At 40.5% G+C, this 24,856-nt stretch overlaps 1 protein-coding gene across 6 annotated transcripts in view; it reads right to left on the bottom strand.

Moving 5' to 3' along the window:
- sox5 (SRY-box transcription factor 5) overlaps positions 1 to 24,856 on the bottom strand; it is a 117,567-nt gene that overhangs the window by 9,462 nt on the left and 83,249 nt on the right. Inside the window, exons 7-11 of one of the 6 annotated variants that reach the window (XM_033988960.2) lie at positions 24,041 to 24,167; positions 18,974 to 19,059; positions 10,452 to 10,616; positions 5,419 to 5,608; positions 1,034 to 1,209 (exon numbers count right to left, since the gene is read on the bottom strand). In XM_033988960.2, the coding sequence (XP_033844851.1) occupies positions 1,034 to 1,209; positions 5,419 to 5,608; positions 10,452 to 10,616; positions 18,974 to 19,059; positions 24,041 to 24,167 (744 nt within the window). The remainder of the gene's footprint in view (positions 1 to 1,033; positions 1,210 to 5,418; positions 5,609 to 10,451; positions 10,617 to 18,973; positions 19,060 to 24,040; positions 24,168 to 24,856) is intronic. The other 5 variants (XM_033988961.2, XM_033988964.2, XM_033988966.2 and 2 more) reach the window with 5 other exon arrangements.

The following is a 24,856-nucleotide window of genomic DNA, read 5'->3' as shown; positions in this document are numbered from 1 at the left end:
AAATACACACTCTATACTACAAGGAAACCCAAAGTGTCAGAATTCATTAATAAATCAAGATGATTTACCAAAATACAAAAACATAAAATAGGAAAACAAATATTTGGATGAAGTTGTTGCCTCTCAGCGCTGCAGACGCTTGGAGCTCGCTGTTGCTCTTTAACCGCGCGTGTGTGTTCAAACGGTAAACGTGTGTGTGTGCGCGCGACGGAGCCGACTCTAAACGTGTTCAACAAATAAGTACCATTTTTCCACGGTGCAGAGAAGCCCGTGCCGTCATTTCACATTACACTCTCCGGCCCACACACACACACACACAGTTACACACACACAGTTACACGTGTATTCAAGCCAATGATGGAGCACCTTACAGCGAGCATTACCTCCAGGACGCCTCTAGTCTTCACCTTATCTGGCCCTGTTTTGCCTCTACACATTTGAGCTTCACACAATGTAGCGTCATTTACCTCCTACATACAACGCGGCACATGGCACGACGAATTACTGCGCCACGGCAACCGAACCACACGCATTCCTTCACGTGGTTTACTGACATGTAATTTTTTTTTTTTTTAAAGAGGGTTGTTAAATACTACTGATGATTTGTGCTATTTTTTTTTTGGAGAGTTGTAAATTGTCTAACTGTATTCTCGAAATAAAGTTAAAAGAAACTGCATGATTTTAAGAAGAAAAAATACATACAGCATACAGTTACTAATCGTTCATCAATGTATATGTTTTAATGTGGCTTTATTATGATTTAAAAGAGAAATAAAAATAGAAAACTATGGTATGATTTGTGTAATTTCTTAGTAAAAGAGACAAAACTTGGGACAAATTCAATTGCTACAGCTCCGCAGCTATTCCATATATTTATAAACCAGTAACCACGGATTATAAAAAAGCATATAATTAAAAAGTGATTCAAATATTCAGTGTCGGTGACTGCTTTCCTCGTCAGTTGAAACTTTCACTGCCTTGCGTGATCTCAGTTCATGAACACATTCTTGCCACGTGTATTTGGGTGCCATACCTTATCAGAACGGCCGTTGTTGAGGCTAAGGGTGCTGACCGCTGCCACTTTAGCGTCCAGCACCTGTTGCTCTCTCTTGAGCTGCTCCTTCATCTGCCGGGCCTCTGCAAAGGCCTTGGACACAGCCTCGTGATCATTCAAATAGGCCCCGGAGGTCAGGGAGGACAACAGGTCTGCTGGGACAACACACACAGAACATTATCAACAAGATGATAGGAAAAAAACACGGAGCAGGAAAGAAAAACAAAACAACGATGTGTGCGTGACGAGGACTATTTAAAAATACTTTTCATCAGAGCCATGAGGTAAAGACATTAGCATAAAGCTCGAGAAGGGCAGTTGTTTGTCTGTGAAAAACATAGAGTCAGTGTTGAGCTAAGCCTTAGTCACAGAGCGCCTTTAGACACGTGCGAACTGCCCACCGGCTCCCACCAGCCCGCAGGTCTCACACACAACTTAGATAAACAAAGTACTGATAGAAAGCATTAAAAACAACTTCATTTGTTGACATTCAAAGCTGTTTAATATACTAAGTTTATTTTTTTGTAGTGTTTCTTATTAAATACATATTATTATTATTATTTATTTAGACTTTTTTTGTAACTTCAAGTTTTTTTATGTGGCTAAAGTATGGAAAAAACTAAATTTGTAGCACAATATACAAATATCTTCAACTATGATTCCTATAATATATCTTTGGGAAATGATGGTCATGTGATGCAAATGAAGTTTGCGTCACATTGTTTAGAACATACTCATTTTTACTTGAAACTGATAGACACTGACATTTACAGATTAGACTTTATAACTGAAATCCTTGTCCGAACATTGCGTTTCACTGTCAAGAATAGATGTCCACACAACTATTCTCTGAGAAGCTAATTTTCCATGTGAACATCTGCTTTGCTTTTGCACTAAAATCCCAGCTCAGTCTCCCATTATTTCTTTTATTTCTGCCCTGCTTGTGTGTGTATGTCTGTGCGTGCGTGTGTGTGTGTGTGTGTGTGTGTGGTGCAACGGTATCTCTCTATCAGCCCTGTTAGTTTATGGGGCCTTTATCGACGCTAATCCGCACCGCTAATGCCATCTCAGGCCAGATTAGGGCTTCAGATTGGTAATGACAGAGCCGTGAACTCTTTCAGAAGTCATAACTGCAAAAAGGAAGGGGGAAGGGGGGGTATTATGGCAGTCAATTTTAATCTGGTGTCAAAAATAAAAGAGGGAGGGGTGCATGTGTGTGCTGGGATGTCGTGTAGAATAACTGACAGGCAGATAGACTAGTAATCCAGATTGTGGCAGGGCAAGGGGGTGTAGTAGATTGCTCAGATCTATACAATTTGTACGAAAACAGAACCATAATAGACACTATATTGTATTCTTTTTGTAGAGTTTGCATTTTCTCACTGTGTTTGTGTGGGTTTCAAACAATGCACCAACTTTCCCCATAAACCTGCACTAGGCTAGTTCTCCAGTCAGTACTCTTGACCAAGGTAATGGGTTAAAATATGGAGACATATAAATCCACTATTGAAAGATGGGTCAGTAGTGGAAAAGTGAATGATATAGATGATAAAATTGGTACTTCATATCTACCTTAAAAGGAATCTATTATGCAAAATCAACTTTTATGAGCTTTTCTTGCATCCAAGGCTTGAGTACTCAGAAAAAAAAGTCTGTTTTCGCCTACTGTCTATCTCCAACCACTTCCCCAGAGTAAATTAAACAGTTATTCAAAACATAAAACTCTGCTACAGTGAAATGGCACTGTGAAGAGGCATGACCTTTTGCATTTTCAGTCAATGGAGTCATTTATATTACCAGTAACAATCTACAGAGTTGATTACTAAATTCTAGAAAAAAAAAAACACGTTATGTCTTCTTTAACTGTAAAAGCTTGACTGAATTCCTTCATACAAACCACAAACTGCTTTAAGAGCTCATAGACTGTCAAGCAAAACTGACACAGGTAAGTGATGTATGTTGCAGTTAATCATATAGTTAATAAAATAAAATCATCTTTTGCAATGAAGCTGACTTGTAATTGGCGATGACCCATATAAGGTAAGAGGTCAATAGTATTTCTCATACATTTTGTCACCCCAAGATTCAGAACGAGAGGGACGACATCTTTTGTGACAACACAAAATAAAAATCCAAGTGTGATAGAAACAAGAGGTACAGGCGATGACAAGCCTTCAGATGAGGCTGGAACAGGACGATAGATGGATGGATAGATGGCTGAAGTGGGGGTAGATTGAGGCGCCTCTAGGGGGTGTCAGAGAGGAGTGAAGAGGTGTGGGACAGGAGCAGACAGTGACAGACACAGTCACATTTGGCACTGTAATTTAATATGGCACCAAATCAAAACCAAGAATAAAGAAATAAAAACACTATGCTCATACTTTTGGGAATATCTGTCCAATCCCCTTTGTTTGACAAATGCATTAATAAATGAATTGATAAATGAATTAATAAGGGCATTGTTATTAGTTAAAATATTTCAAATAAAATAATAGCATTACACACAAGCAGTACAACATATGTTTACAATAATAATACCAGCATTTGTTTAGATATACATTGTTATGCTGGTTTTCTGTGAGCTTGTCACTTTCTCAGTGTCTGTACAAGTAATATAGCAAATGTTTTGTGACCAACCTAGTGTTTATTTCCTTAAATCTCTAAATAATCAGTGTAAAAATAAAAGTTTCTGCTAAAGTGCAGGGCTGTTCTCGGAAAGAGCTGATGGTTACTAATAACGAAGAAAATAATATTCTGCTAAATTTTCCAGGAATACACTCATACCTGACACAACACAACAATCTCAACTGACTATTTTTCACTTGAGTTTGCCCTAACTGACCATTGCTTTAATGTAAGACAGTAACTATGGACATGGGGTGGCAAAGTAGAGACAAAACATCTGCATTACACACTTATGCTATATTATGCTATATTATTATATTATCTATACAGCGGTCCTGCACACAAAACTGTACTACTTGTAAACTTGGAAGACATTTATATATATATGAGACAACATGTTCTTCCTTCCACCTATCAGTTTGAACTCCTCTCCAACTTGAGTGTTTCTTATAGTCAAGACAATCATAACACACTGTATTAAAAATACTCTTGTGACCTGATTTGTGGCAACAGATGGAACCCTTTCCCACAACTGGGCAACGTACAATACAAAAACACAAATATTCGGAGGATCACACACAAACTTTACCCGCCTAATCCATTTTTCCGAACAAAAAACATCTGGGACTGCAAATCCACTAATCTGATATTAAATCCGGCGATTTGTAGGAAAAACAGTGAGATTAGCCAAGAAGACAGGGGGAAAAATGACTAAGAGCGTATTGCATGGGAGGTGAGTGAGTGTTAGCTGTCATTGTGTCAGTAATGCGCCGCTGTCCTGGCTCGTGTAAGAGGCTTGTCTAATCTCATTGGTGATAGTGACTGTCTGTCATCCTCTCCTCTCTACATTATTCCTCCACGCAGAAAAAAAGTGCTAATCCGAATCTCTGTAGCGCTCTTTCCCTCCTCAGCTCCAACCGCTTCTGTCTCATTCACTCACTAATAAACAGGGAACAATGAAGCAGCCCCGGGGCGAATAGCAACACGGACGCTAAACACTAACACTAATTATAGCTTGTTACATATGTGTAATATTTGAACTATCAGCAATGCGTGAAGAAATGGATTAGGAGGCACAAAATAGTGATTCATGTCTATGCCATATTTGATGTATGTGTGCAATATGGCCCGGCTTGATTATAGCACTGGCACCGGTAATAATGGTGAAATGTATTCTTGAAAGCACCACTAAAGCAGCAGAGCCAAGCCGTCCTCTTTCCAAGGCTCAATACAACACGTTTGGTCAATGGCCCATCTTGTGCTCTACTCAAGCAGATAGAGCCCTATACACTCCCATAATGAAGGACTGGGCGCGCTATAGGGCCCAGGCTTAATCTGGCACTAATACAGATTGACATTTGGTCAAAAACAACCTCAGTTTCCGATGTTTAGTCTATTGTTGATTTAAAATCAACATGGGAAGTGGGATAAATGAGTGTATTTTGAATTCTGGCCAAATTTAAGGAAAACCAAGAAATCATTTTCAACCTAAAATGCTAAAGAAAGCCCCTCAGTGTTCAAATATGACAAATAAGGCCATTGACTATGTGTGGGTATGGGTAAAGTATGAGCAGACGGCTCCACAGTAGATGTTTTTCAAAGCACACTGATGGAGGTTTGAAGGTTATTGAGTTCTACGGATATCTAAGTTTAAGATCAGACTGTGAACACTTGTGTCTTGTGTTGAGTTCTTACTTGAAGTTGAACTTGAACATGAAGAAGTTGTAGCGGTGACCTACCTATTGAGCTGACTCTGCCCTGTGGTCCTCCGATGCTGGAGGGGGCGATGCTGTGCTTCAGGGAGCCCGGGCCCATCTTGGCAGCAGCGGCAGCAGGGACCTGTGGGGAAGTTGGGGGGGAGGTGGGTGACTTGCTCTCGGATGCCTTAGGCTTGGCCGACAGGTTCAGTGGCTGTGCACCCTCACTGTCCTGCAAAAACCAAAACAGCACAGTTCCCTGCTGTGACCAGCGTCAGAATTTAGAGACAGGAGGCAGGGAGGACCCTCGCTCTCCTTCATCCAGATTAACGCAATTAACTCAACACGGACCTATTAAAAGCAGCCCATGCAGAGCCACTAGGGCAAGCCTGGCGGGACTTATGACACGGTGCATGCCACTGCCCGCGTCCAAGCGGAAAAAAAATAAGGCACAAACAAAAACAAATGACAGATTTTGGTGCAAACCACTGACATTTACATGCAACATGTTTCACAAGCAAAGCCCTCACTCAGGCCAGAGGAGGGACATGCACGTGCACGCTGCACTAAACATGCGCTGAACGCTGTTCCTCAACATGCAAACACAAAGGCAGCACAGGAACAATCTCCTCCTCATGTGGAGAAAGACCTTGGAATGAATCTGAAAGTGTCTGGTACTGACAAAGCACAAATGCTCCACAAAAGAGACCAACACCACAGCAGTGTCTGCCACTTCAATGTGCACTTGCTCCATTAGAATCAAGGGACCTTCAAGGCTGTGAATGTGGAGAGTGTAGGGGACAGTGAGCTACACATTCAGGCTCACAGACAAGCAGCACTCAGCTCCGATCAATACTCTGCTCCAGCAGACTATGTGTGTGAGGCCACTGTCAGTGTCACTGCATAGACTGCAGGCTCTCACACTCTTTTGCATAAGGCCTCAACTTTAACATCACGGGTCCAGGTTCATGTGTGTTTGACATGAGCCATCAGTACTATCTCACATATGTGGTGTGGACCACCATACAAGGAGCCTTGAGCCTTTATCATGTTAATTGTCATGGCAACATCACCCCTGCTGATGACCTAATCCAATCAGGGAGTGCCTTTGAGGATCACATGACAGGAAGAAAGGAATTAGATTGAGCTGTGGGGCCAGATGCACACACATCCACTCAGTGTAATTAAAACTACTCAATTAAAAGACCGATAAACAGCAGTCCCACCTTAAGCATTCAGAGTCACCCATAACTGATCAGTTACAAGTAAGTTCATACCTTCAATATCTATTATAATCTAAATAGTTATTATTTTTTATATCATTAGTCTAATTGCTGCTTAGATGAAGGAAACACAGTGATGTCTAAAACACGTGTCTGAGTGCACATTCTCCACTCATTAAGGCTGACTTTTGCAGGTTATAAGCTGGTTCAATTAAACCATCTCAATTAAGCCCCTTATAAATGTGTGTGGTTGTGCACAATCTCCAACTGCAGTATGTCTATGGTACATGTTCGTAACCGGATTGTCCTTTATTAGAGAGGGAGTCTTTCTAAATGCACAGAGACCCCCAATGATGTCTACAGTGAGACAATGGACCAAAGAACAGGCAGAGAGAAAGAGAATCGGATATTCTCAATCCTGACCCTTATTATGGTGAGCTTTGGCTGTTCAGGAGCATTTAAATATTTATTACAAATAGATAATGCCTCTTGTACAGTAGGATTGGGGAGTTTTGTGAGTGCCAAGCCAAATCCTATTGTGGGAAGGTGGCCAATGCGCTTTATGCCAGTGCAGGGGAATTAGTTGAGACAGTAGAGAGCTGAGAGGCTTGGACCCATTTGTTTGTCGGCACATTGTTCAACAGGCTCTTAAATCTCATGACGTGTGCAAATCTTGAATTAATACAATTGCCTTGGTGGGTGTTTCTTGGCTGCTGAAATCGTCTGCAGCTCCGAGAGAAGGGACATGCCCAGTGACAGTGAGAGCCAGAGGGACAGAGGCAGGGCACCAGGGGAGACGGGGCGGAGGGGGGCCTATGGAGGGGACTATGGACGTGTGAAGAAGCTGGTTTCTCAATTTTTTTTCCAAGTCTTATTAAAGGAGATAGAGGTTAATTAAGAATGTGTTGTGCCAAGTTGATTTGTCTAGGGACAGTGGAGGGATAGCTATGTTCATGCTAAAATACAGTTTAAAAAGACTGTAGTTATTATAATTTATCAAGTATGCTGACCATTTATTTAACCTTTTTCTTTACAATGACAATCAGTCAATCCATTAAAAAAATTCTGTCTTCGAAACAGATTTTTTTTTTGTAAATTTGCTTAATAAATCTAAATTATTGTGTCATTGCTATGTTGCACGCTAAAGTGAGCATTTTTAAGATTATTACATCACTTCTATTTGTGTTCTTCGCTCAAATTGCCTTTTCAACAATAAAAAGTCACGTACAAAGTTAGAAGTATAGTGTGCGTGATTGTCCGCACTGAGTATACATATGGTCCGGTAGAATATGCGTGAATATGTATGCATGAAGCTCCACTCTTGCGTACAACAATGGAGCATGTATACTGCAGTGATTTGTGCTGGTGAAGTGTTGTGGCTGTACACCTGTCCATTTATGTGTGTGTCTGCGTGTGTGTGTGTGTGTAGGCATTTTGGCACGTGCGTTTGTGTGTCCCTGTCCCACCCGAGGGTAAAGCACTTAAGCATCGTGCGCCTCAGTCCAAACAGCTGTGAGCACCGAGTCTCTAAATGACTGCTGCCCACCGGGGGGAGCTACCTCTGAAATATACATGTCACTCACCCGCCCTGAGAATAAAGATGACAAAAAGTCTAAGAGAGCGGACAGAGAGGCTGCGTGCTTCACTGGACAGGCTCAAAGAAGACACAGAAGTCTAGTATAAAGGACTAGTATTAAGGGATAAATATAGGACGGGGAATTGTGCTATGAGTAGGATGGATATTACATTAATGGTATGAGAACTTGGACTGAATTTGAGCATTGCCACTACATTAGTTTTACCATATAAGGGAAAAGAGTTGTCTTGTTTTTATGGGCAGTTATCATAGAAAAGAAAAGAGTAAGTCACAAAAGCAGATGGGGACTCCTAACAGCAACACTTATTTTATAGATAATGAATAAGTGACTCTATAAAAGGACTAATGAAGTAATTAACATTTTTATGTCTATGGAAACTTACAAAAGGCTCATTTTATTTAGGATTTTCCATATTAAGTCCTAAACTGGCCATGGCTTTGTCTCTGTTAAGTTTTTATTTTAACAGAGTTTGACAAACAGATGAAAGTTTATACAATGACAGTCAAAAGTTTGGACACAACATCTCATTCGCAGATTTTTTTCCTTCAATTCTACTACTTTCTGCATTTTATACATAAGGAAGACATCAATTATATGAAGCAAGATATATAGAATAAAGAAAGCAGTTTATTAATTCTGCAAAATATGTTTCGACAAAGCAAAGGGTGGCTACTTTGAGCATCTGAATATAAATACCTTTTCTATTTACTACATAATTCCATATATCTTACTTCATATATTTGATGTCTTCTGTATGTATATAAAATGTGTAAAGTAGTCAAAATTCAGAAAAAAATATCCAAAAATGGTGTGTCCAAACTTTTGACTGGTACCATTTTTGTTTAAATATAATCATCATGTTAAAAAGTGTTTTCAAAAATCACAATAATATCAATATCGCAGTTCTTAAGGGCCGTATCGCAATATTTCCGGATATTGTGAAGCTCTAGTATTCAGTCCTATTTGTATTTATAGAACAAAGCACTTCTAATCTAATGTCCATCCTTTTATATCCACAAACAGTGCCACAACACAAGGGACCAGCTCCAAAATGGCACCGCGGTCAGTCTGCCATGTTGGCTCCATGGGGCCTGTCCCGGGCCATGCAAGTCCAGCAGGAGTGGGCTAGCTGACCGTGGAGGCCAATACGGTTTCCACTGCCCCACCACTGCACAAGTCCATATATATGCTAATGGGACATGAGTCAGGGGGCCGAGCAAAGGGGCGCGTGGACTGGGAGACTGGGGTGTGGGATTTGGGGTCAACCACAAACATTAATCTGGGACACAACAAGCCTGCAGCCATGGGATCTGAGGAAAAGTAGAAAAGAGGTCTAAACTTATAGAGGGGAAGAAGAATACGGCAGTTTAAGGTGATCATGAGGTTGGGGTCACGTGATGCTATATAATTAATAGTGTTTTTTTATTTCACTTATACGAAAATCTGAATATTTGGCCACAATTGCCACAGTTAGTACTATTATCTATTATGTTTTAGAGTTTGTTGCCATTCTATGTGCCAAAATGAACTGTTTTTACATTGCAATTTGTGAGCGACTCAATATTTTATCATAATTCATATCACTAATTTAGATTAATATTACATCTAGTATAAATCACATAAACTCACAATGTAGTTTTTGTCAACACTTCCTGGGATCCAAATGTGTGTTTTATATCGTTCTGCTTTAGGTGAACAGTGATGTGGAGGTGACAAGGGGCACTGGGCTGGTGTGACTGGGGTAACCTCTTATGCCAAGCAGATATTCATAGACTTCCACTTGGATGCACAGAAACCTTCCTTCAGTCCAATGGTCAGCCAGCCGAGAAAATACCACAAACACCAACACCTCCCCAAAGTCTCAGAGAAAGCAGCTGGAGTTGTGATAAAGTTGTAGATGGAAAGTTTGTTCCAAGGTGTGAATTAGTTTGAGGAAGTGCAGTGCTCATACAAAAATGAAATGGTGCAAGAAACAAGTTCAATCATCATGCACTGCAGCCATGAACAAGACAAGAACTCTGAAATATAAAAGAAAGGCCAAAGAAAATTTTACCTGAGCCAATAATTTTGTGTATAATAGACTCTAGAGGACTAGTTCATTAGGGGCGAAGTCTGCTAAGATATTTAATTCCCCTTCACTGATCAAACTCTAGTACACCTGACCTGCACTACTATTTTGGCTATGGGTCATGTGCGTGTAGTCATTCTTTGGCCTTTCTGCTGTTCAAAGCCCCGCCCATTCTCTTCGTTTTACCTTGGTCTTGCCCTGTGGCGGGGAGCTGCGTCCCTTGTCACTCTGTAGGTGTGTGTTGGAGGGGGGTGAGTGCGCGCCCAGGTTGGCTTGAGAGGCCAGACTGCCTCCGTGCTGCTTCCCTCCCGGAGAAACCTGCATGGCGGCCAGCTGAGCGGCATACAACTGCTGCAAGGTCAGAGAGAGTGGAGAGAGAGAGAGAGAGGAGGGGAAGAGGGACAGTAAGGAGACCAGAAGAAAGAGGAGAAGAAAGGGCCGACATGAATAAATGAATACAAGAGAGCACAAACAAAAAGACTATGACTAAAAAGCTCCGCAGAAAAGGCCATTAGTGGTGGGCCGCAGTTCGTGTGACACTGAGAGATAGAGGGACATCTCCAGCAGCGTCAGCCCCCCTCTCCCCATGGGACAGGCGCTAACAGCCTCTCTGACAGGACAGGAGATGGCCCTGTCCCCTCCAGGTGCATCGTGGGAGACAGAGAAAACATTCAGGCCTATCGAGGTCACGACGCAAACCCGGCTTTGGCTCAAGGTGAAAAAATATGCTGATGGCTACTGAGCGAGAGACTGGGAGATTTGTGAAGCCACGCGCCAGATGGGACGTGCCAGAAGTGTTGCTCCATTCTCCGTTTAAATCCTGATAAAGACGCACACGCAAGATACAATAATACAATAATGTACAATAAGCCCCAAACCAGGATGAATCGACTCAATAACTGCTGTGGGGAAACAAAACAACAGGTTTCGCCGCTTCTTATTTATGTATTTAATTAATTTCCAATTAAACAAAAAGCATTATGGTGTGCGCTGTTATGGTGGGAACAAACCAGGATATTTATGCAATAGCATTGTATCACACAAAACAGTCTCTGGCCAGTATTTCCACAGCAACATTAACTTGGAGGCGCTTCAATATTCAAAACCATTTCTATCTGCCTCCACAAATCCTTCTGCACTGACTTTCATGTGGCTAATACAAATCTCTAAGACGCCGTGTTGTGTCTCTGGATTGTCTTTCTATCCTCAGAGCTCCGGTTACTGATGTGTTGTTTTTCAATACTTATAATTGTTATTATTTATTTCTGCTGGAGGATTTTTCTGGAAGAATCCCATGCTTTTTTTTTTTTTTTTTTTTAGTTTAACTTGCTTCGTCCTTCTGTTGGCGCTTGGCTGCTGTCCACCGGCGTCAAACAAAGGCTGGTTTATGCAAATGGCAGAGGAGGAGATGTGTCGGCCACAGTAACTCCTGCTCCACCGCGATCTTCAATAAAGACGTCTATCTTCTGCATCAGCAGGAACACAGCGCGCTGACTGGCACCACGCACACCAGGCACAAAGCACCACTTTTTGGACCAAGACCGGAATTTAAAATCATCTTTTCACTGTCACTCTCATTCCAACGCTAATGTTTTCTTTTTTCTATCTTTTTTTAACTATTTAAAACTCAAACTTAATTATTTAAATGTGAACAATATCTGACCACACCAGCCAAAAACAACTAATCTGCTCTTTGAGAAATTCTATTTGAGATTCATTTTAGTTCTGAGTCTCTGGTCTCTGTTTTTCCTTACATTCCTCATCAGTCTCCCACTCATTATATATATATATTTGTTTTAATTTTGGAAACTTAGTGAACATGGTCTAACTTCACATGGTAATGGTGGTTAACTGCCATGTTTATCGGAATGGTTGTTTCAAATAATGCTGACACATAATAACTAGATTTAATTTGCCTTAATAAAGCTAAGACTTAATATGTTATTTGCTCATTATAAATTCATTCTTTACTCACACTTTATTAAGGCTCAAGGTGCAGTTATTTCAAAGTGTTAACCAAATAATAACTTCCACATAGAAAGGAATTTCCAAAATATGATTATAAAACACGTGAATGTGTCTCCAGCAGGTGGGTGTGTCGGCCGGCGTTGCCACAGGTGATCGTGTCGTGAACCCTCTCGCTAAGATCAGATCAGCCTCTTGTTGTCGCTCATTTCTCTTCAATTAGCTTCACTGTGTGCCCAGCCAACCATAACCCACCCCTACCACCATGACCTCCTCTCCCCCTCCTCCTCCTCCTCCTCCTCCTCTGCCCCCCCTCCCTCACCCCTTCAGCCTGACCCCCCGGCGAGCGCGACCACACGGGCTGCATATGTGTGTGTGTCTGTGTATTCGGACCACTGCTCTGTTCAAAGACCTCTTTATTTGTGGAGTGAATTGAGTTCCATTACAAGGCCAGCTCCCGTCACTCAGAGGCTCTGCTCAATGGGCAATGGTACACACACACACACGCACACACATAGATACGAGCTACGCACACACAACATAAACACATACGCACATAGGAGAGGACTAAGGCGACGCAGAGCCGGCCTAGAGCATGGCCGCCACAGCCACATGTATGTCAACAAACAGGAAGTGACAGCGCAGAGCCTCCTGGGGTGACCGAGGGAGCACAAGCACAGGGCAGGGAGGGAGGGAGGGAAAAGAGGGGAGGGAGGGAGGGGTGTGTTTGGGAGGGGTGTGAGGGGGAGCGTGAGAGGGTGGTTGGTTGGACTCTGGAATGTGAAATGTCACTTAGTCGCCCAGTATCCAACATCGGGCACACCGCTGACACATCCAGCTAATATCTTTCTTTTTGTACATTTGCACCTTTGTATTGGGTCAGATCAAACCTGCACTACATGGTCAAGTACGGTGGAATGATAAAAAATGTGGTAAATATATTGTGTTTTTATTGTCGCTCTGTAAAAGAAAACATGAAAATATAGACAATCAAGGGTTAGATCCTGAGAAATTTGGTACAAACCCCTTCCTTACATTCTAATTATTCACCACAATAAGTCGTGCAACTAGCATGCTAACTTAGAACCTACTGCAGAGCATCAGTCATATAAGGTTATAGAATGTCTAGTGCAGTAAATTTTGACTGTATTGTTGCATTGTCCGCGGTCCAGATGTGTTTTTGGAGATGGGGTTAGGTTTGGGTCGCTGTCAGGGTCACACATTCAATTTGACATTTATGGGGTTCTTTTATGCAGAGGGCAGGGGTATGTGCTGCTTCACCATGTACTCTCTGTCACTGTGTTTGAACATGACAATATAGTGTCCGTGAACACACCACATAACCTTTGACCCCCTCTCTATTGACGGGAGTTGAAGAGGTGGAGGCTGACTATTGGACTGGCATGAGTGAAGTCATGCCACTGATTGTTTTGTATTAGTCCTATTGACACAGAGAGAATCCATCTAACAGCACAAACAGACAGTAAGCCACTTGTCCATTGTCCAGCCTGCTGTTTTTCCCATCTTCTCAAGAGATGAGGATCTGTGTGTGCGTTCGGTCAATAATCTGCAGCTTTACTCAGATTAGCAGCCTGCCTCTGTCCGTATTGTCAGAGTCAGTGGCTTGGGCGTAGCATTATCCCATTGTTTATAAAGAAACTATATAGTGTGTATGGAAAGTATTCCAACCCCTTCAAATTTTTCACTCTTTGTTATATTGCAGCTATTTGCCAAAATAATTTAAGTTCATTTCTTTTTCCTCATTAATGTACACACAGCACCCTATTATTGACAGAGAAACACCAAAATTGTTAGATTTTTGTTTTTTATTCCAAAAGAAAAACTGAAATATCACAAGTATTCAGACCCTTTGCTGTGACCCTCATATATTTAACTTGGGTGCTGTCCATTTCTTCTGATCATCCTTGAGATGGTTCTACACCTTCATTAGAGTTCACATGTGTTTGCTTATACTGATTGGAGTTGATTAGAAAAGCCGCACACCTGTTCATATAAGACCATCCAGCTCACAGTGCATGTCAGAGCAAATGAGAATCATGAGGTCAAAGGAACTGCCTGAAGAGCTCAGAAACAGAATTGTGGAAAGGTCTGGCCAAGGTTACAAAAAAATTTCTGCTGCACTTAAGGTTCCTAAGAGCACAGTGGCCTCCATAATCCTTAAATGGAAGACGTTCGGGATGAACAGAACCTTTCCTAGAACTGGCCGTCTGGCCACACTGAGTGATTGGAGGAGAAGAGCCTTGGTGAGAGAGGTAAAGAAGAACCCAAAGATCACTGTGGCTGAGCTCCAGAGATGCAGATGGGTGATGGGAGAAAGTTCTAAAAAGTCAACCATCACGGCAGCCCTTCACCAGTCGGGGCTTTATAGCAGAGTCCCTGACGGACGCCTCTCCTCAGTGCAAGACACATGAAAGACCGCATGGAGTTTGCTAAAAAAAATACTCTGAAGGACTCCAAGATGGCGAGCAGTAATATTCTCTGGTCTGATGAGACCAAGATATATAATACAATTAGATTACATTAACTACAATATTTTTGTATCTTACTGTTGACCAGTTGAATCTGCAACCTGCAACTGGAGCATGTCGACCATGTTGACCATCTTAGTTGGGTTATATTTTTTGTGAAAGCAGACAAACAAATGCTAGAAGAACAACATTCTCAAGGATTGTAAGATTATTTTGAAACTGCTTACCCGTGCCTCACAATTATCTCACTATTGTGTATAGATTTCACATTTACATCATGGTATCGCAGAACCACATTTCCACTGAACTAGACCTATTCTAAGCTAAGTAGGTGATATCTGGAATTAAACCAATTTCCAGGTAAATGCTTAGCTGCCCAGTTTCTCTTCAAGATAAGCGGTTCTTGCAGCTAAACAAGTTCAAATTGATTTCTTGTTTACCAATTGTGTTTTGCTATTTCCCCCTCTTTCATGTTTTTCTTCTCCCTGCCATTTTGTTGTGGGTTCGTTCGTCCCCCGGTGTAGGGTATGGTAATCCAGGACAATATGTTCCAACATCTGCCTCTCCATATGATGCCTGACCTGCGCCATTGACCCTCTTTATTTCAATGCCACACACACTCTTTTGCTACCCAAGTACACCTCTATCCCCTCATCTCTCTTTTCTGTATTCATGTCATCATAATCCTCGAAAATGACTTCTGTACATTTTTATCTGGTATTAAATGCAGGCTGCGCCACCCTACCTTGACCATAGACCATATGTGCTGTGTTTGTTATGTTATGATACTGCTACTACTACCACTACTACTACTATGAATGACTATTATTATTATTACTGATACTCCAACTAGTATTGCTACCACTATACTTAATAACTACATACATCATTTCTGCAGTGCATTTATGACTTGTGCATGGTCTCAATGATATGATGGGGGTCAATAGAGCAAGATTAACATGCTCTAATGCACAATGTCTCACTTATCCGCCCAGATTAAGGCGCTAAATGCCAACCTTGTACACTCAGAGCACTATTGCCTTAAAAGACCTTTATTTTATGCTAAGCCGCCCCTGACTTTGAGAGCAGTCGTGATGGGTTGATGTGTGAAGGAAGTGTAAAATGTAGAACAGGGTTAAAATCATAAAGAGATTAGCACATATCACTGAGGGGTGCACTTATTTTAAAGCTGGGCCTCTTTATTATGGCCATAGAGTTCGGAGTTGTCATGGCATCATTTCACACGTGGGATTACAGAGAAGACCATCATGAAAGTTCGTGAGAATAACAAGATCGATCTATATTGGATACATAGTTGCATTGTTCATTACTAATTTCTATTTAATTATAGTATATACAGTATTCAATTAAAGGTTCACTATGTAAGTTTTCAGCTTGTCTCTATGGGGATGTAATAGCCTTGCCTTGAATGTTACACAGTATGGAAATAATTGTACCTGTCTTGGCATCTTCTTATTCTCAAAAATACCTTGAGAAATGGTCAAAGGTTGCTATTACCACTCTTGTTCTTGATAACTACCTTGTACAATTACTTTGAGTCAATTGTGCTCTGGTTATTCACATACAGCCCTCTTCTGCCAGTAAGTGTTTCCGTGGCGACCTGATCAAACGTCATGTCTCGTCTTTACAACTGAAATGTCTCAAATGAGGGTGCATGATGGTCCCAGAGGAAACGCAGCCACATAGAGACATCTGCAGTCGCATTGGGAAATCCTGAAATCCCCTTTCTTTCTGACAGAGCCTTAATCTGCTCTGCATATGTTTTCTGGGATGATTGTCAGCCACAAATCTGAAACTGAGATGTTTTTGTATCTCAAGCTCTAGACCCAAAAATATAATAATGATTGAGACTTTTCTATTTGCATGCATTGAATAGTATCTAGCATTATCAACGTAAACCTATGGATTTCATTTTCATGGTACTTGCAACATTTTGAGGGCTTTTTCTATTCAAAAGATGTAATATTTAGTTTTAAAATCTCTATGGCAACAGTTCTACTTTCTCATCATGCTTCTGAAACCCATGGAAAGCTTTGTGCGGATTTATTACTTGTAGTTTTGTGAAATGTGTTTCCAACTTAGGTGGCCTGTACAAATAACGTGCATTTCAAAATTCTTCTTTAAATTATCCAAGCTCATTGTTATCAGAGCAATTCATAGTGCATAGAGTGCTAGCTTTGAATAATATCATGGTTACTTTTTACAACGTTACACAGATAATTCGTAGCAATAACTTTGGTAAGATAACCCTAATAGATTAGACGCAATGCAAATGTACTCCTTTTAAATTAGTGTGAATTAGTGAAAAACATATAGGATAATATATGATACAAGCCATGATTTTTGAACTTTCATATGTTCATAATTCACAGGGGACAACTGATTTACACTGCTCCTCTCTCTCCACACTGTAAAACATATGCTCGCCATTCAGCTGACAGGTGCACATGTACAGCATATACTCTCCCTCACCTTTAACCTATATTTCCCATAATTCAGTGTGTGTGAACGTTAAGTGATTCAGATTCCCTTCCCCGTTTTAACATATATGTATGGTCTACGTGCAGCTGTTTCTCTCCAATACATACGTCCCATTTTATGATAATACATTTCAGAGGGAGACAGAAAGGCCAAGTGCTGAACATAAGGTTAATGTGTTTCAGACAGGCAGCTGAGAGGACGCCTGCGCTACCTCTTAACCCATGGGGGTGTCCCAAGGGTCCTAAAGTGCTCGTTGAGGATGTGGGGTCTGCTACTGTTTATTTGAACCAAAATTGGTAGAAGGTAGAAGAATAATGATGTCGTGCAGTTAAACGCTACTACAAAATATCCAAAAAAGTTACTACATTAGTTGATTTCATAATTTTAATCTCGAGAACTTGTAACTAGTTTGGATTTGGAGATCTATGACGTCTTTCAATGTGTTCCCGAATAGTTCCTTGTTTTAATTTTTTATTTTAACAACATAATTAATACAAGGAAATTTCAAGAAACTTACAACAAAATGCACATCTATCGTCACCTCAATTATTCCAAAATTCAGTGTAATGAATACATGGATTTTGTTACTCTCATGTCATGCTAACACGCAACACTTCTTAATAAAAGCAGCAGATGTCCGTTTGATTTTTTTATCGGATGTTTTTTGGCCCGTTCCATGCTCGTCCTTCAGATTTACGGCTTTGTTTCCGAGCAGAGGAGCAGACGTGCAGACGTGCAGTACCTGTCCTATTGCTATACCAGTCCAGTGAGTGAGGTGGTCAGAATGGGCCCTCGAGTCAGGATTTTCCATGTATCGTAAACGGCGTAAGACTTGCTAAAAGTTTGTCTGTTTTGATCATCATTGTTGCTCCAGATGGTGTTGCATTGTGGATATTAGTGACAGTATGTTCCACTTCACTAATGGTTTGTTCATATTCACTGTCAGCATTCTATTTATAACTATATTTTAGTCATGTTTGGGCATAACAACAACAATTTTGTACTCTCTCTCCCTTTACCTATGAACCGAATTAATTGCATCTATAATATAATAAAGTTATTTATTTTATTAAATGTGTGTATGGTATTTATTTTATATTCTGGGTGTATCATAAGCGTAATTTAAAACAAACAACATGATTCAAATTCGATTTTTTATAGAATCAGATTGCAGATAAACAGATAATCCTGGTCCTAATGAACTCAAAGTGTCCTATCTGCCTTGAAATTAAACAATGCTGACAACCTGTGGACAACATCTGCAATAATAACTTTCAATAAAACATATTTCTCCATGATGGTTTCTCCAGATGTCTTTAGCAGGCGCTCCACATTAGGGCCAAGCTCTGAGTCCTGTCTAAACCTGATCCACATCCAGTCCCCAGGCCAGTCCCCCACTTGTCATCTCCCTGTGATTTCTGATGATACAGATTTGGTTTTATGGGATCGCCCCTCTGTCCACACTCAGGGACGGTCTGACAGTTGTGACTCTATTTGTGTCCTGTGCACTGTGAACGCCGAAGAGCTGAAGAGATTTATTCCCACTGGGGCCGGTCGAGTGAAAAGGAAGTGTATTTTCTGTCATGAATGATCAACACTTGTGGATATTTGTCTAGTCTGTCAGTCTAGACACAGCTTAAGTGGGGTGTACATGAATTTTAACTTTTTTTTTACTGTTACGTTTCCAAAATTATTTTCAAATGTTTACTCACGTGTAACAGTCATATTTTTGGTGTGGACTTGTTGGTTTACCTGTAGTTGTAAGGGACCAAGGCCTGGTGTGGCAGCAGCAGCAGCAGCCATCGTTGTGGGGATTAGCTGCAGAGGGTAAGGATCACCTGAAACACACAAAATATATAATCGAATAAGGATAACATTTGTACACATAAAAGTATATTGTCCAGTAATATCCTCTTTATTATTATTATTATTATTATTATTATTATTATTATTATTATTATTATTATTATTATTATTATTAATGTGTTTATATATTTATTATTATTTTATTTTATTTTATTTTATTTAAGGAAAAAAAAAACAATACAGTACAAAACATAACAGGACTTGACAATAGATAGAAACACGCACAGGAGACAAAGAAACAGACAAGAAAATGAAATAAAACAATTATCAGAGCTTCGGATGGGTTGAGGGGGTGGACTGGGGGCTGACAATGAGCTAATGTTTTCTTATTGAGCAGGTAAAATGAATGAATGAGTGAGTATAGTTATGAAGTTAAAACATTCAGCTTCAGGGTTGAGTCTCCATTTTCTTTTACCTTTCTTCCCTCTTTTCCTTCCTTCTTTTTTCCTCTTTTCCTTCCTCTCTACTTTGTTCCCTTTCTTTTTTTACCCCTTTCCTTCTCTCCCTTCTTTCTCTTCTCCCTTCTTTGCCTTTTATTTTTCTTTTATGTTTTTAATTTTAAGGAACACCATATTGTCCCAGTATAGAGTAATGACCTGTTTTGCATATTTTGAGCTCTAAAGTAGCAATCTGATAAAAAATAAACACTTGCAACTTTGTGTAAATGTAAATTATTGCCATTTTGAATTATTCTGTAACTGTACTTCAGACATCCACCTCCACTTGTATACTCGTTGCATAACACAATTGCACAACAATAGAGGTTGAGCCAGCTGATCGTGTTCATAAAGGCTTGTCTGTTCACTGTCATCCTTATTACTAAAGTTTCTCAACTCCCGGTCCTTTGCCCCTCTCTCTCTCTCTCTCTGCCGAAACACAGGAGAGAAAAAGAGAGAGACAGAGAAACACAGAGAAAGAGAGAGAGCAGCTGCTAACGCCATAGTCCTTTGTGAGCTGTGCACCGGGCCTAATGAAAAGCCTGATTGTGTGCGTCCTCCTTAATACCCTCCGACAAAGAGCGGCGAGGTGAGGGGATTGTGATAACGCTCTGTAATTAAGAGCTACCACTGACCAATCCTGCCCTTTTCTGTTCGGCCATTTTGTCCACGACTCCTATACAAACTGCCTGGCTTTTTTCTCTCAATTCCATCTTCTATCTTTCAAAGTTGATACACAAAGATGGATGGATAAGGAGAGGAGATGACAGAAACGCATTGAGCTTGCAGGGGGACAGCGTTGGTGTGTCCAGGTGCGGGTATAAGGCCGGCGTAATTACTGAGAGACAGAAAGGTCAGAGAATAAAGGCAGGGGCAGAGGCAGAGGCAGGTGAAGAGGTCGGAGAGAGACAGGCCAGCTCTACTCTGCGTCATTATAGGTACAACAATGAGCAAAGTTCGTTTTAATTCACTCATAATTCTGAAGGAAATGTTCAAAAAGGAGACTTAACTTGTTGTAAGATGAAAAATTGTACACCAAACTTTGCCGCATCACTTAAGTGCTTCTTAAAATTACATGATTTTGTTAAAATAATCAAATCAAACTTTAATATAACTAACTTTACCAACACGGTTTCTACAGACCACAGCTATCAACTATTATTTGAGCATAAAGCATGGACTACTGTGTATTCTATACTGCTCATAACATGAATACATAACTTAGTGAAGACGTTTTGCTGCTAATCCAAGCTGCTTCTTCAGTTCTGGCCTGATTACTGATGGACATCGCTTTCTATCTGAAGCTAACACACCTATTTGTTTAGAGTTTCCGTTTGTTAGCCAGGTCTATTAAATTGCACTAAGCATGAGCTGTGCCTGAATCATATTTTGCATAATCGTTCAGGCCCCTAATGGGTGCTCTCACTCTATTAGCATACTGGGTATAACTATTGTTTCCCTTGTTTTGATTTAGGTTTGAGGATGGAGTTATAAATAGGACATAAATGTTGTCCCCCTCCCATTCCTGTTCAAAGATGGATTGTCTTTCCTAATAAAAAAAAACAAAAAAATGCTTCTTTAACTAACTTCTAAAACTATTTATTTTTCTAAATCTTGATATTTTAATGTGAAACTGAACAATAAAGGCCAATATGACCTTTATTGCAGCATAAAGATGACCAGCCTTCTAAAGTTACATTATTGGCAATTTAGAAGACAAGTTTATGTATTAGTTATCTTAAGATATTCATAGACCGAATGACAGTCCTGGCCTCATCACATGGAATGATTGCGACGCTAGGAACGCCTTTGGAAAGTTTGAGGAATAAGTTTAGACCACTAAAAACAACTTAAAATGATTGAGACATTCATGTTTCATATTGTTATCGCCCAAAAGATAAACATGCTGAACAGATCCTGGGACTGTACTGATCTTGAACCCTGTTGTTCTCGGCCCCTGACCGTTGACCTTCACCAATACTCCCTCTTCTCTGCGTGTCCTGATGTGGCATAAACCAGACGTTGCCTCCGACATAGTTTCCCATCCCGGACCACTCAAAACTGAGACATTCTTGTGCAGCGGAGAGGAAGCGCCTGGATTAAAGAATAATTCCGGGGCTGTGTATTCTCAGAGAGGCTGTGTGGACAAACAGGGATATTTATGCTGCTCCTGGGGGTCGCACTGACAAAAGGGAGAGGAACAGAGGGAAAGATACATGTTGCTCTTGGCTCTATGACAGGCAGACACTTAAGTGGATTTTCATTTGAAACACAGAAGTCTTGAGAGGGATGACTGTTTTGTTATGTGAGAAAAACTAATATATTTACAATACTACGCAGAGTAACAAAGCTTTCAAATGTAGTCATCTAGATAATGTTTTACCATGGAATACTTGAGGGAGGAATTTCCCTTGTGGATCAAGTTTGTCTGAGTATCAATTTCCCAGAGATGAAAGATGAAAAAATGAAAAAAAAAAAAAAAAAAAAGGTCAGTTGCCATAGCAATCAAACACGAAATATTGTATCTTTGAATGATAAAAAGTCCTAAAAATGTCACATATAAAAGAAAGCTAAAACCGCTCTTAAATATTTCTGTTAAAATGGCTACTGTATCCTTTGTGTGTCTATATATTTATACTTATACTTATTTTTATTACTACTTTCTGATAGCGGATAAACCAGAATAGCAAAGGAAGAGACAAAATTCTGGTTTCACTTTACGCAGTTTACACATCCCAGTCTTTAACTTTCTTTTGTCTGTTTAACTTCCCTCTAACTTTACAAAGTGACAGTTCTGTTGACATCTTATACATCACAAATATAGCCTGATCTCCTTCTTATATATTTGTCTTCACACGTCTGATTCCACAGCTCCTCTCCTCTCTCCAAAGCCAACATAATGCCTGCGCGATGCCAGCTCTTTTTTGTCGGATTAAACAAAGTCTTTAACCGCCATGTCTCACTGTCACATGTTGTGCTCTGAGAAAAATAGTGTTACTGCTCAACAAGTGTTTTTAAGACGACAGGCTACATACTGCGAGGATACTGTCTATTCATATCTTCAAAGCTCTACCCGAAAAAATATGTCGGAGCACAATGCTACACATGTCCTATTTCAAGCCACCAAAAAAAACAAAAAAACTACATCAACAAGTTTGAAAGTTGCCAGGGGAGTTTTCTCAAGGGCTTGGCTGTAGCTTGGCGTAAAGTGTGGCTCTTTCTCTAGTCTTGGAGTTTGGCGGAGGCTGTGAAAAGACATGCCCACCCCTCCAAAGGGTAGGTACGTGGGCTATGGTGGGCGTGGGTGAAAGATGGCACTAATTAAAATGGACCGAACTTGTTTGGGAAGCTGTGAAGAAGAAGAAGAACAAGAAAAAAGAAGAAGAAAATGAAGAAGAGGAGGGAGGGGCGAGCGGGTGAGTGGGGTCTGAAAGTTGAGCGTTTAGTTTTTGATAAAATGACAAAGCTACGAGTTCTTGTGTGGGAAGGATTTGGATGCATTTTTTTGGCGCTATCACGTGATAATATGAAGACAACCTAGGGCAGGTCACTTCCCTCCCTCCTTCCCCTCCCCGAATTTGATACCCCCCAGTGGGCATTTATTCCCAGCATCCCCTGGCAAAGAACCTCCTCCCTCTCTGTCCATCTCTCTCTCTATCTCTCTGTATCATGGTAAACAACACATTGCCACACAGCCGGAGCGCCACGGCCAAAAAAAAAGAAAAAAAAAGAAAGAAAAAAAAGTCATTTGTTGCTTTTACATCAAAAAATAGACAAGACAAAAGATAGGAGCCAAGTGGATGAGAGAAAGACAGAAAGAGTGAGATGGAGAGAGAGAGAGTAAACAGGAAAGGGGTGTATTTGGACTGCTTTTTCTATTAGGAGACATGTTATTATAAGGGCAAGTTTGCCTTTTGGAAAACAATCTGACTGTGTGGGAACTCGAGCCAAATACCTTGTCTGTTAAAATTGATAGAAACTTGAACACTTAATACAGATTCTTGGTCTGTCAAAAAATCAGTACACAGATTATAATTGAAAAAAAAAATGTGTTGAAACTAAATACCTTTTATCTATCTTCTATCGATGCTAGAATAAAAAAAAAAAAACTGTTTTCTTTATCAAATATTGACTCTTTTCCGTAATATGTTTGTTTGAAATTGTCGTATATGTTGACATTATTACTGTACTACACTACTAAAGTCATCCGAGTTCTTTAGATTGGCTCCATAGAATACTACTTATCAATGGGTTATTGATTCTGTAGTAGTTTTGCAGTACTAGACTTTCAGGCTACACACACACCACATCCAAATTGTAACTAATCCAGAACTAAACTCGGACTGGACCATGACTAAACCACGACTAAACCAGAAAAAGTCTACATTAGGACAAAACCAGGATTAAACCAGGGCAAGTGTGAGTCCAGCCTTAGTGTGTGTGTGTGTTTCACTATAGTTCTGCCCTCTTTTAATCTACCTGCAGTTGATTTGATTTGCACTAGTGTGGTACTTACTGCAGCCGGGTTTGTAGTTGAATCCCGGAGGCATGAGGAAGCCTTGCTGAGCTGCGGCTGCTGCCAGGGTCCTCTGGTCTGGAGGAAACACGGGGATCATCAGAGGAGGCAGCTGGCCCTGGACCTGCTGAGGACCGGGGGAGGGAGACGGGGGAGGAGGAGGAGTAGAGAGAAAGAGGAGAAAACAATGCGAAAAGTGTCATCTTTCAAAAGTGTTTTAAAATGACAGCATTTATGGCGTTTCAAGTTTCAAATCTCCGCAAATGATTCAGTGCGGTGTCAAAGAGCAGATAAAGGAAAGTTGTTTATAAGTAGGGCTGTGCGATAAAAAATACAAAAAAGTAATCTAGGTTTTTATCGTCACGTTGATCCATCGCAGTTTTCAATTTCATTTTTATTTTGTGCTATTAAAAAAGAAATTTCAAATGACTTTCGATTCATTTCTATGAACACAAACACTGCAACTTTTGATCAAAATTTGAGCGTTTAACACAAAAACGCTCAAATTTATCCTTCCAAAGTGTGAACTCTGCTCCAAACCGCATTCTTCGACAGACTGTGGACCTCTTGATTGAAATGCCTTAGAAATTCCTGAATCTAGAAAACAAATTGACTAATTGCGCAGCCTTATTTGCATGTTTGAATCCAAAATTGTGGTGCCACGTCATTCCTTGGTCAAATTGAATCTCCCCAGTTAAAGAATCAAACTATTCATGATTTTGAAATGGGAGTTACCATGAGTGTGAATGCCGATTGTGACAGACCAGTGACCAGATATTCTACCTCCGAATGGGAACAGCTTGGGGATCCACACAC

The sequence above is a fragment of the Periophthalmus magnuspinnatus genome, chromosome 23 (assembly GCF_009829125.3).
Source record: "Periophthalmus magnuspinnatus isolate fPerMag1 chromosome 23, fPerMag1.2.pri, whole genome shotgun sequence".
Lineage (NCBI taxonomy): Eukaryota > Metazoa > Chordata > Actinopteri > Gobiiformes > Gobiidae > Periophthalmus > Periophthalmus magnuspinnatus.
This window is presented reverse-complemented; position numbering and strand designations above follow the sequence as displayed.